The 12,795-nt window shown below is 46.3% G+C and overlaps 1 protein-coding gene across 3 annotated transcripts; it reads right to left on the bottom strand.

The window, feature by feature from the left end:
* Window positions 1-12,538, bottom strand: LOC133116990 (transcription factor Sp3-like). Of its 3 annotated transcripts, none has more exons than XM_061227040.1 (7): window positions 12,414-12,538; window positions 12,040-12,122; window positions 11,774-11,863; window positions 9,815-10,982; window positions 6,511-6,700; window positions 5,305-5,501; window positions 1-1,891 (listed from the first exon to the last, which is right to left on the bottom strand). In XM_061227040.1, the coding sequence occupies exons 1-7, from the start codon at window positions 12,418-12,420 to the stop codon at window positions 1,581-1,583; spliced, it is 2,046 nt and encodes a 681-aa protein (XP_061083024.1). In that variant the 5' UTR covers window positions 12,421-12,538; the 3' UTR covers window positions 1-1,580. The 3 variants fall into 3 exon arrangements, with proteins under 3 accessions (XP_061083024.1, XP_061083025.1, XP_061083026.1); XM_061227041.1 differs by having other exon boundaries at window positions 11,774-11,854; XM_061227042.1 differs by lacking the exon at window positions 11,774-11,863.
* Between the last annotated feature and the right edge of the window lie 257 nt (window positions 12,539-12,795).

Below are 12,795 nucleotides of genomic sequence, written 5' to 3'. Positions count from 1 at the left end.
TGAAATGTCAAAATAGTGTTTTATTAATGACCACTTTGGGTTTAATATATTTCAATTACAAGGTAGAGTCTCAGTTTCAGATGGCCTTATGAGTTATATTGTAAAATATTGTCTAACTTTTTTTATTTTTTTAAACAAAATTCCAGTCACTGGAATAATCAACTCCAGCAACAAGATTGTATAGCACTCATAAATCACATTTCAAATCTTACATTACACAACCTGCATAATGAATGTCAGAAACATTTCTATATAGAAAACAAATGAAACAAATAATATAGAAATACATTTTAAAAAAGAAAAGTAAATTTTTTTTGACAGAGCAAAAAGAGTGCATAGGCTACACACCTTCCTGGCCAGTATATAAAAAGATAAGTTTATAAAAAGATGATTATTAAACTGCAGTTAATTGGTATAGTACAGTGCCAATAAGAAAACGGTACCTTCTCCAGACACCATTTCACTCACACGAGAGAGCCTCTGAGTGATGTCACAGCCTGAGGGTCTCCATTTACACCCCACTAACGAGGGGGGGGGGGGACTAATACGCAAAAAAGTAATATTAAGACCCTGACAAATATACCATGACACAGTATGCAAGAAATGGGCCCTTCTTTTGGTCCTTCACCTCAACACGCATTGGCCTGCAGGGGGCCGCAGGGGTGGACTCTGACCGTACGATACAACGTTACTGCATGAACAGGTCATCCTGAAAGTTTGGCAACTCAACCCTTTTACATGGCTTTCTATATAAAGGAGTCAGAATTGAAATGCGATCCGTTTGAAAATGAACGTTCACTGAACAAGCACAGGCGCTCATTAAGGACACCTACAAAAGAAATTCAAAAACAAGGAGCTTCCGATTCAACAAACTGCGGAGAGCCTTCCAGAAAACCGCTTTTTCTGAAAGAACTGCATAGGACTGACCCAATCAGCAGAAGACTTACAAACACAGAAAACAAAAGGGACAGCTTTAAATCACATGATTGTTCTCTTTTACCACCTGCAAAATTCCTAATTACAACTGAACATGTGGCAAAACAAAATTCTGAGTTTAGGAAAATCCCAAATCTGACTCTTGTAGACATAATTACGAAGCATAATTACCCTTGTGTGCAGTCAACCTTTAATTACACCGGCAAGCACAATCATATCCTGTAAATAAACAAGCACAATCATATCCTGTAAATAAACACAAGCACAAGCCAGTGCTTGAAGATGATGGTTTGTGTTTTGACAACAGGACTCCTCCACTGTTCCTGCTTTACAATCCCCAAAAACCCATTTACTATATAATCAGCTTCCCTCTGTACCATTCAATTCCTTTGTACAAAAACATTTTATTCAGAACTATTATACACTGAATTGTAGCTAAAAATACATGCAGCGCCACCAGATTATAGTACAGAGTATGATACAAAATAAGGCATTTGAGTGTGTCATTTTTGCCCCATCTTTAAAAAGACTGCTAATGATAATAAACAGATAATTTCTTTAAAATATATATATTTATATATATTTTTATATATATATTTATAGATGTAAAAAACGGGGAGAGCGGGAGGGTCTGGAGGTTTTGGCTACTCCATGACTTGGCTTGCGGCGACCGTGACTAGTTGCAGAGGGATCTCGGAGTTGGACAGGAGGTCCTGGGCGTTGGCGGAGTTGGTGGCCCCCAGGCCCGGAACAGCGCCCTGCTGAATGTTGGTGAGGATGAGCGTGGTCCCCCCCGCCGTGAGGATGCCATCGGAGGAGGCCGTCTCCACGGTAGCCATGGCCACGCCTCCAGAGTTCACGGCCTTCTTATTCTGGTGCGTTTTTATGTGCTTGGCCAGGTGGTCGCTGCGCATGAAGCGTTTAGAACACTCCGGACACACAAACTTCTTCTCCCCTGCAACAGAAAACACACCACGGGTTCAGAGAAGGCAAGTGAATGAACAATATGGTAACCAGACACACAATCTCAGCTTGGACAGTATTTCTATATCCACAGTGAGCTCCATAGGTCTTCTTGATTTGGTTTTGTTCTCCACAATTTTAGATTTGTAATCACACAACTCACACCTGGTTAAAGTGGGCAGTCTGGAGCGTGGTGGTTAAGGTACATGACTGGGATCCGCAAGGTCGGTGGTTCAAACCCCGGTGTAGCCATGATAAGATCAGAGCAGCTGTAGGACCCTTGAGCAAGGCCCTTAACCCTACATCGCTCCAGGGGGGATTGTCCCCAGCTCAGTCTAATCTGCCAGCTATAAAAAGAACATATTTCAGCTTTTATCCAAGAATATTTCGTATACATTTCGGTTACACCATGTTGAAGCACTTTTTAGACGTAGTCCCCCGATTTCTAGGCACCATAATATTTGGGACATGCTTCACATGTATAAGATACAGTTGTGTTCAAATGAATAGCAGTGCATTAAAAAAAGAATTTTCATAGCTTTTAGTTCAAAATTTCAAATGTAGTGGAAACATTACACATTCAATTCCAAATCAAAGCATTAGCAAATTTTATCAAGTCTGCGTTATTCTTTTACAGAGAAAAGGAATATTAATCTGTTCAGAAAAATGGCAGTGTCGACATTTTTCTTTTCAAACTCAAACAATTAAAGAAGAAATATTTCAAGATTTAACTTCACTTTAAATTACTGAACTAATATTTAGTTGCATGACCATTGTTTTTGATAACTGCTGCGCATCTGCATTGCATCGAGTCAACCAACTCCTGGCACCTAGGAACAGGTATTTTAGCCCAAGACAAACGGACTATATTCAACATTTCCTGCAAATTTTTGGGTTTTGCTTCAGAAACTGCATTTTGAATGTCACCCCACATGTCACCGCCACCATGCTTAACTGTCTTCACAGTGTACTGTGGCTTGAATTACCCAGGGGTCACCTGATGTACTGTCGATGACCAGAACAATTTTAATCTCATCAGTCCACAGAATGTTACGCCATTTCTCTTTGGACCAATCCATGTGTTCCTTGGCTAATTTTAACCAATTCTGCACATGCCCTTTTTTCAACAAAGGTGTTTTTTACAGGGGCTTCTTGCTGATAGCTTAGCATCAGTCAAACGTCTTCTGACTGTAACATCACTTACAGGTAATTGTAGATCATCTTTGATCTTTCAAGAGCTGATAAATGGCTGAATCTTTGCCATTCTGACTATTCTTCAATCCATTTTAACAGTAGTTGCTTGTTTTCTTCTGCTTGTTTCGGGTTTTTGTTGCCATTTTAGCATTTGAGATCATTTTAGCTGAGCATCCTATAATTTGCTGCACTTTATATGTTTTCTCCTCCCCAATCAACCTTTTAATCAAATGACGTTGTTCCTCCAAACAATGTTTGGAACCGCCCATTTTACTTAGCAATTCCGAAGGAAATACATTTTATAACAATGTGTGAAACATTAGCTTCCCTTCTTCCTTAATAATTAATGACACCTGTTTTTTTTTTTTTCACAGAATGAATGAATTCTCTAATTAAACTCCACACTGCTATTATTTTGAACACGTCCCTTTCAATGAATGCGTCAATTACTCAGAACAAGCAGCATGCATGTCATGACAGTTGGGTCTGTTGTTTTTCTATTACACTACTATAAGTAAAGTATCTGCCATGCAGATACACCACTACTACTAATAACAGTGGTTCATCAGGTTACTGATGTTGTACTGCTATTTTCTTGAACACAACTGTAGCTTTAAGAACCTAGTGTTATTCATGATGTCCTAAAAAATTCTGGTAAGCCAATTATTTTGCCCGTCTTGGACAGCTTTTCTTTCTTCTCAGCTGCATAACTCTGGCCCTCCATCAAACTCCAATAACAGATTCCAAATGTTTCTGTATGTTTCAGTTTAACTCGCTTTGATTGTGCAAAAGAAAAAAGTACCAAATTAGCATTTAGCACTTCACAAAATGCGACAAGGGAGGCATGCTATCAGTTAATAATGGTAGAAATTGTTTCACTATAAAAAAATTTATATTGTAGATTTTGCTGCATACACCTGCCTACAACCTCAAACAGTGACAGTGCAGCACAAGCCAGACAGACTGATAGAACCAACATTTCACTGCATGAATGTCCAGACATAACTGGCTGCATAATTTTCAAACCAAAAGATTTGTCTCATATTATTTTGGAAATACTGGATATTTTGTCATCAATTTTACAAAAAGATAAGCATGATAAGCCCAATTTTTCTAAACCGGAACTCTAAAGCATGGGGTTCCCACCCTGTGGTTTGGGTTACCCTTGGGGCCTTGGGTATTTTGAGGTCGTCAAAACAAATCATTACAACCCAGGACGCAGATTGCTGCAACTGCGTGAAACCACTTGCTAACTACTACAGATTAATTCCTTGAATCAACAATGTGCGGGATGCCAACACAATGGAACAAGGAATTATGTTAAATAAACATTGATTTGACTAGTATGAACTGGCATTTTGTTTTGCTAGCCAGTTAGCCACGTTTTAGATTGTTACATTATGACAGGAGGAACAAAGTTGACTACAGACCAAATCAAACTACATGACTATCTTAGTTTTAGTTCCCTTTTTGGCTTAGTAACTGGAAGTTTGCCCTAGCAACATGAAATGCTATAATCTGAGATATACCACCCATTACAAAATTGATTTGGCGCAGAACTATCGCAAATGCTGAAAGTGCCTGTTTAACGTTATGCATCTGCCCTGGATCAGTAGTGTGACCCTGGAACTCTATAAAGGGGGTGAGGTTCCTTGTGGGGCAAGAGAAAAAGTACAGTGTGAGTCCTGTGTGTGTGAGTGTGTGCGTGTACCTGTGTGTGTGTGAGTGAGTGTGTGTGTACCTGTGTGTGAGTGTGTGTGTGTACCCGTGTGTGTGAGTGTGTGTTTGTGTGTGTGTGTGTACCCGTGTGTGTGTGTGTGTGTGTGTGTGTGTGTGTGAGTGTGAGTGTGTGTGTGAGTGTGAGTGTGAGTGTGAGTGTGAGTGTGAGTGTGAGTGTGAGTGTGAGTGTGTACCTATGTGTGAGTGTGTGTGTGTGTACCCGTGTGTGTGATTGTGTGTATGTGTGTGTGTGTGTGTGTGCGTGCGTGCATGTGTACCCGTGAGTGTACCTGTGTGTGTGCGTGTACCCGTGTGTGAGTGAGTGTGTGTGTGTGTGTGTGTGTGTGAGTGTGTGTGAGTGTGTGTGTGTGTGTGTGTGTGTGTGTGTGTGTGTGTACGTGTGTGTGTGCGTGAGTGTGAGTGTGTGCGTGCGTGCGTGCGTGTGCGTGTGCGTGTGCGTGTGAGTGTGAGTGAGTGTGTGTGTGTGTGTACCTGTGTGCGTTCTCCTGTGTCTCTGCAGCTCGTCGCTGCGCGTGAACCTCTTCCCGCAGAACATCCAGGTGCAGACGAAGGGCCGCTCCCCGGAGTGCCAGCGCAGGTGAGCCCGCAGGTGCGAGGTCTTCCCGTACACCTTCCCACAGCCCGGCATGTGGCACACGTGCTGCTTCTTCTTCCCGATGCCGGACCCTCTGAGAGACACAACACCCACACGCATGTACACACAAGCACACACACCCACACGCATGTACACACACACGCATGTACACACGCATGTACACACGCATGTACACACGCGCACACGCACACACACCCACACGCATGTACACACACGCACACACACACATGCACGCGCGCACGCGCGCACGCGCACACACACACACACACACACACACACAGAGACACATACACACACACACACATACAAGACACAGGCAGGCAGACACACAGACACACAGACACACAAGACACAGGCAGGCAGACACACACAGACACACAGTCAGAAGCAGTCAGAAGTTCAACATGGCAGCACCCTGAAACAGAGACTGGCTTCAAGCGGGAGGGCTGCTAAACCGTTCAGGACTGATAATGATTCACTTCAAGTTTTTTCTTTTTTATTATTCACTTTACTTTTCCATCTGGAAACAGAGAGGCGGTGATCATTTGCCAGTTCCTAACAGGCTAACCAATAACAAGCTACCAGCATACAGCAGCCAGCTAAAGTGACTGCAGTGTCATGCTGCAGACAGGATTTATGCCAACAAACAAAAAATGTGGTTTGACATTCATAAACTCCTCCAGGCTAGCCATATAGCAAGCTATTTAGGCTAAGTGATCGATGTAAGTTAAATTAGCCAATTGCACCATGAGGATCTCAAGAGCAATATTATGCTTAATGTTAACCAGCTAGCATTAAGTTATGCTCAAAGTTAGCCAGCTAGCGTTGTTATGCTCAATGTTACCCAGCTAGCATTGTTATGCTCAATGTTAGCAAGCTAGCATTACAGTATGCTTAATGTTAACCGGCTAGCATTAGGTTATGCTCAATGTTAGCCAGCTAGCATTATGCTCTGGGCAATGTTAACCGGCTAGCATTAGGTTGTGTTTAATGTAAACCATATATGCTGAATGAGCGTATGGCGAGGACTGAACAGCACGCATGCATTCAGCGCTGCTGCTGTGCAGCACGGGAGTGCTGACCTGCCGCCAGCCTCCTTGCAGTTGGGGCAGGTGCAGGCCACTCTGCGGAGACGCTTGCCCTCCTGCCCCAGGGGCTCCATCTCCTCCTCCACCAGCCGGACGCGCAGGTGCGACAGGTCGCTGGGGTTCAGCGTGGAGTCGCTGCTGAGCTGCCACTCCTCGGAGTCCGGCTCCTCCTTTATCTGGATGTCTGAGAGGGAGAGAGGGACCACTGAGCCTGACTCAAGCCCCACACACACTGCCTGGATGTCTGAGAGGGAGAGAGGACCACTGAGCCTGACTCAAGCCCCACACGCACTGCCTGGATGTCTGAGTGGGAGAGAGGACCACTGAGCCTGACTCAAGCCCCACACGCACTGCCTGGATGTCTGAGTGGGAGAGAGGAACACTGAGCCTGACTCAAGCCCCACACGCACTGCCTGGATGTCTGAGTGGGAGAGAGGACCACTGAGCCTGACTGAAGCCCCATACTCACTGCTGCCTTTGTGAGGGACATGTCGTCTCCAATAACACAGAAAAACATGAAAAACCTGCTACAATGGCGAACTGAAGCACTTCTGTCAACTGTTAGCAGAGCAACAATGGGCTGGGTGATCAACCATATCAAAGATTATCAAATGTTATTGAAGCATCGGCTTTCTTTCACCCAAGCAAACTCTTCAGAGGCTACACGCAGTGACCAATCAAACTCTTCAGAGGCTACATGTAGTGACCAATCAAACTCTTCAGAGGCTACACGCAGTGACCAATCAAACTCTTCAGAGGCTACATGCAATGCTTCCAGGGAAATTAACATCATCACCGATATGAATTAGCAGCATGGTCGTACAGCTTTCATGTGATCATTTCATGTGCTCTCGTCAATCACAAGGAAGGTGCAAGGCCTGGCTGCTAAGTTAATAACCCTTTTCAGCCCCAAGAGTGCAATATGGCACTCAAGCCTAACTACTGTAAAATCCCAAGAGTGAAATATGAAACGCTCAACGTTATACCTTTTCAACCAATCAAAATTACGGTTATACTTTTGTTTAAATTTTCTCAACCAAAGGGACCCCTTGGGATATGGGTTGAGCCACATATTGGGCTCAGGACTGAGAGGAGTGGTATTGTTTTTTCCCCCGGAAGCATTTTACATGGTGGAGATCAGTCATTACACAAAGAAATAAAATATTATAAAAAACACTTAATCATTGATATGGCTTATTGCTCCGTTCAAGATACAGGTAAAAACACGCCTTTGTCTAAGACACAATAAGAAACAAATAACAACAACTAATAATAAGCACAACAAATATACATTTTGTGTATACAATATATATGATTACCTGTACTTTTATGCATTTTCTATTTGTTCTATTTATTATTTCTTTAAAAAGTGATACTATATACTATAAGACACTGCAGGCACAGCCTTTCTAAAAATGGGATTAAAATACATCACTATGGTAAAAAAAACATGAAAGAATCTGACAATTTCAGCAGCAGCTATTGAGTCCTCAAAGCAGGTCTGACTGTACACAAACTCCAAACCACTCTCCCTAAAAATACAGAAACCTTAAAATACACATATCCGGGTACTACTGCATGTTGCATTCAAATCCATTCATTACACAACTAAAAACCCCTTAGCACAGAATTTCTTGGAGTAATACTTCTAAGACACAAGATTATTTAAAAAAAATAACCAAACCTTATATTTAATTCATCGTGCAAACTAGTCTGGACAAGAACTGAGAAAGAGAGGCTGAAATGATTGGCACTAGCTAGAGCAGGCTCCGTGTGCTTCATGAAAACAGATGTGCAAAAGGAACACAAGACCCATTACACCAACTTCACAACCCAGTCCAACAAAACCCACAGTCTCTGAACCAAGCTGCACAGAATCAACGGCACTCAAAGCTCCAGTCTGTTAGAATCAATAGCACACTCAAATCTCCAGTCAGTTAGAATCAACAGCACTCAAAGCTCCCATCTGTTAGAATCAACGGCACACTCAAATCTACAGTCTGTTATAATCAACAGCACTCAAAGCTCCAGTCTGTTAGGAATGTGAACTGGGACCTGAATCGAGGGTTATGTCCCCTCAAGAGTCATTTACGCTCAAACAAAACAACACTGGCTTGACATGCTGTTCAAAATGTCAATTTCAGACTAAAGGGCAAGTCTCTGGTTGTTGGTTGTACAAAGCTGTGGAACTCCAGAGTTAATAAAACAGTACACAGATCACTGATGGGAGACTCACTGGCTCACCAGAGATAGCAAAGTTCTTGCCAGTCATCCTTGCAAAGACACATTACAGGTATGTAAAGACGTATGTTTGGATACTAGTTTTGTACACGCAAAACCCAGTGAGTACCAAAGCTAAATCTTTCTAGAAAAATTAAGCATGTAACTTCAACATCTCCAATGTAGAAAGTTTCTGACATTGGTTTCTGGGCAGGTCTATACGTGCCAAAAATGGCAAAATAAATTAATCAGGGGCCATATCTCATGTAATGTTATTCGTTACGTATTTATCGTATTTATATTATAAAAAGTAGGTAGATGTTTCAAACCTACCCATAGATGCACATTTTCAAAGAATTAGGACTTTTACTTATAAAGTTATGGACCTCGAAAGTATAGCAGTTTGTACTGTGACATGTTTTTCATTGTGACACCAAGCAAACATTATGGCTCTTGCCACCAGAATAAAATGCCTACCTGCGGGGCTGTGCTGCCCTCTACCAGCGGGGCTGTGCTGCCCTCTACCAGCGGGGCTGTGCTGCCCTCTACCAGCGGGGCTGTGCTGCGCTCTACCTGCGGGGCTGTGCTGCCCTCTACCTGCGGGGCTGTGCTGCCCTCTACCTGCGGGGCTGTGCTGCCCTCTACCAGCGGGGCTGTGCTGCCCTCTACCAGCGGGGCTGTGCTGCCCTCTACCAGCGGGGCTGTGCTGCCCTCTACCAGCGGGGCTGTGCTGCCCTCTACCAGCGGGGCTGTGCTGCCCTCTACCAGCGGGGCTGTGCTGCCCTCTACCAACGGGGCTGTGCTGCGCTCTACCTGCGGGGCTGTGCTGCGCTCTACCTGCCGGGCCTGTGCTGCGCTCTACCTGCGGGGCTGTGCTGCGCTCTACCTGCGGGGCTGTGCTGCGCTCTACCTGCGGGGCTGTGCTGCGCTCTACCAGCGGGGCTGTGCAGCGTTCTACCTGCGGGTCTGTGCTGCGCTCTACCTGCGGGGCTGTGCTGCGCTCTACCTGCGGGGCTGTGCTGCGCTCTACCTGCGGGGCTGTGCTGCGCTCTACCTGCGGGGCTGTGCTGCGCTCTACCTGCAGGGCTGGCGGTCTGGTCCTGCTGGAACTGGATGCCCGCCTGCGTGGAGTTGACCGTCACCGTATGCAGGCTGGGGATCTGCGTGGTGCTGAGGCCGACGGACCCCCCGCCCTGCCCCAGGGACAGCGCCTGCACGGGAGCCAGCGTGATCTGCTGCCCCCCGCCGGGCAGCTGCAGGTTCTGCAGGTTCTGCACGCCCTGCACCTGGAAGGTCTGCCACTGGATCTGCCCGGAGGGCGTGAGCGTCTGCGCCTGGATCAGGAAGGTCCCGGGGTTCAGCAGCTGCACGGCCTGCTGGGAGCCGGCCTGAGCCTCCCCGTCCTGCAGCAGTCCCGGCTGGCCCGCCGACACCACCATGCCCGGGGCCTGGCTCTGGGCCAGGTAGCTCTGCTGGCTGGCCGAGGACACAGCCGTGGCCTGGGTCAGAACCCCCGTGCCGTCTATCGTTTCGGGGAGGTGGGAGGAGACGCTGGTCGCCACGTACATGTCCTGGTTGGCGCCGGCGATGTGCTGCCGGGTTTTGTCTGCGCAGTCGGAGCCGTCCGCGGTCTGGCCCGCCATGATCAGCTGACCGTCGGGGGTGACCCCCGTCGCGATGGTCTGGGCCCCCGACAACCCCAGCGAGTCCAAGTCCACACTGCTTATCGGAACAAACGTGATGTTTCCCGGCAACCCGACAGGCACATTCGTGACGACATGACCCTGGTTATTATACGTGGAACTGGCGATAGAAACTCCCTGGATCTGCTGAATGTGCCCAGTCTGGGAGATGAGGTTGTGTGTGTTGGTGAGGATGTCGGCAGAAGTCCCAGAAGCACCGATGCCCTGTCCCCCGTCCTGCAGGAGCTGGATCTGCCCCGAGGCGTCCTGACCGAGCGAGACCCCGTCCACGGCCGACCCGAAGCTCATCTGTCCGTCGGCCGAGGGGATCTGCGGAATGACCTGATACTGAACATGAGGCACTGCACCGGAGGACCCGTCCGCACCAGACGCCACGAAAATGGGCTGGCTCTGCAGCGGGAGAACATACTGTCCGTTCGACGTTACGATCCCTGTGTTTGGAATATGCACCACGCCCGGCTCCTCCTTGACCGTCACCGTGGGAGTCAACACCTCCCATCTTTCCGACGCCCCTGTCAACTGTATGGATGTCAGGTCCGTCGTCTACAAAAATAAGTACATATCGGTGGTTAACAATGTTGGCGAGCGGTAACATAATTTGTGCTTTCAGTCATCTTTCTGAACAAAGAAACACTTTCGCCATTAAAAGTAGGTGCTTTTTTTCACAACTGTGCACACACTGGAGCACACATATTTCTGCAAGAATACACCTTCGGGATACGGGCTTTATCAAGAGAGGGGTGAACGCAATATTACACCCCTTTGTTTTAAAAGCACCATCTCAGTCCTGCCAGAACAACCTCTCGGGACCAAACTCGGAACAAACATTAGATACTGGCGAGCGAGCTACACTAGGAGTGTTATATTACAGCAGGCATCAAACCCGGGACAGTGCTGTACCTTTCCCTGCAGAAGGAGAACAGCGTTAAATACATGTTAAAGGGGTTCGGGGACACAGGGTAAAACGAAGATATTTGAAGTTCACACGGTATAAATTCGTTCGGAGCCTATCGAGGCCGCATTGCAACGCGATAGAGGGGAAAAAAGCACTACAAAACACCTCGTTAGTAAGACTACAAAATACATAAATTACCTCTTACATCAGATTAAAAACATTTAAAAAATATTTGTCAGAACGCTCCGGCACCAAACTATTGTTAATGTCAAACCTCCGGGTTTGAGTGGCCAAGCTTGTCGTCGAGCCTTGATACAAGATGCCGAGAAAATCGCTTCGGCTCAACGGTCCACCCTACCGACACCGCTTCAGCGCTTTGCCAATTTAGTCTACGCCAGATTTAAATTTTGCTGCGGTTCTAGCCGAGGTGGTGACTTACCACGCCAGCACCGTTATCATCCCCTGTCAACGGAGAGCCGATCTTGCTGCAGGTAGCAGCCAGCAAAGCGAGCGGTGACGGCTGAGTGTCCTACCCACAATGGGCGGGTTTAAAAAGAAGAAAGTGGGTGGCCGTTAGTCCGGAGCTACACAGGAAGTACGACTTTTTTTATCAACATCAAAATTTAAAACGTGTGAACTTCACATAACACCACGCATTTACAACAAACCCGGTGGAAGAGCGAGCAGGGAAGCGGGGAAAATGACCTTGTCTCCGGCGCTCTGCTGAGCCTGCAGGTAGTCCGCGTCCAAGGCAGCCATTTCCTCCTGTTTCACTGGCTGTTCAGGGGCTACAGAAAGGCACAGACAAACGGAGCAAAACATACAAATTTCTCCAGTTTCCGCTTCACAAAACCGTACAAAACAGATATTGAACTACGTCATAACACTATAAACTCTCAGACTGGCCTCCATTGCAGCGGTCTGGACGGGTTCGTTGCGTAGCAAATGTTCACTTTTGTGTTTCGCTAAACTACTGGCTGCGCTGGAGGAGATTAGCCACAGACTTGGCTAAAGCTAGCTACCATCTACAGTGCACTTATCGGCGGTGCTATGCTTCAATCGGGTTAAATATTACGTACCAGTCATAGCGTGAGTGGCCTTAATCGGGAGTTTCTCAGTTTATTTAAACGCCAAACATGATTATTTTAATCAAAGGCGGGCTGCGATCGGTGTTTCGTGTGGATTTTTTCTATTTTGATTGACGGTGCGGGAAAGACAAAAGGTGGGGCTTCCACCCTGCGTCACGCACCGGAAGTACCGCCCTCCTCCTCTAAGACGATTGGGCGTCTCGTTTAATTCTCCGACTTATCAATAGTTAGGTAGCTTGTCTGTCATATTTTCCAATTCAGTGTTTCCTGTTTGTTAATTCACGCAAGAGTCTGTATAAAATAGCGGAGACGCTACAGCTGGGAGTGCTGTAGTCAAATATCAGGAAGTCCTGGTTAGTTAAAGCAATTCAGC

This window comes from Conger conger, chromosome 17, assembly GCF_963514075.1.
Source record: "Conger conger chromosome 17, fConCon1.1, whole genome shotgun sequence".
In the NCBI taxonomy this organism is placed as follows: Eukaryota; Metazoa; Chordata; class Actinopteri; order Anguilliformes; family Congridae; genus Conger; species Conger conger.
This window is presented reverse-complemented; position numbering and strand designations above follow the sequence as displayed.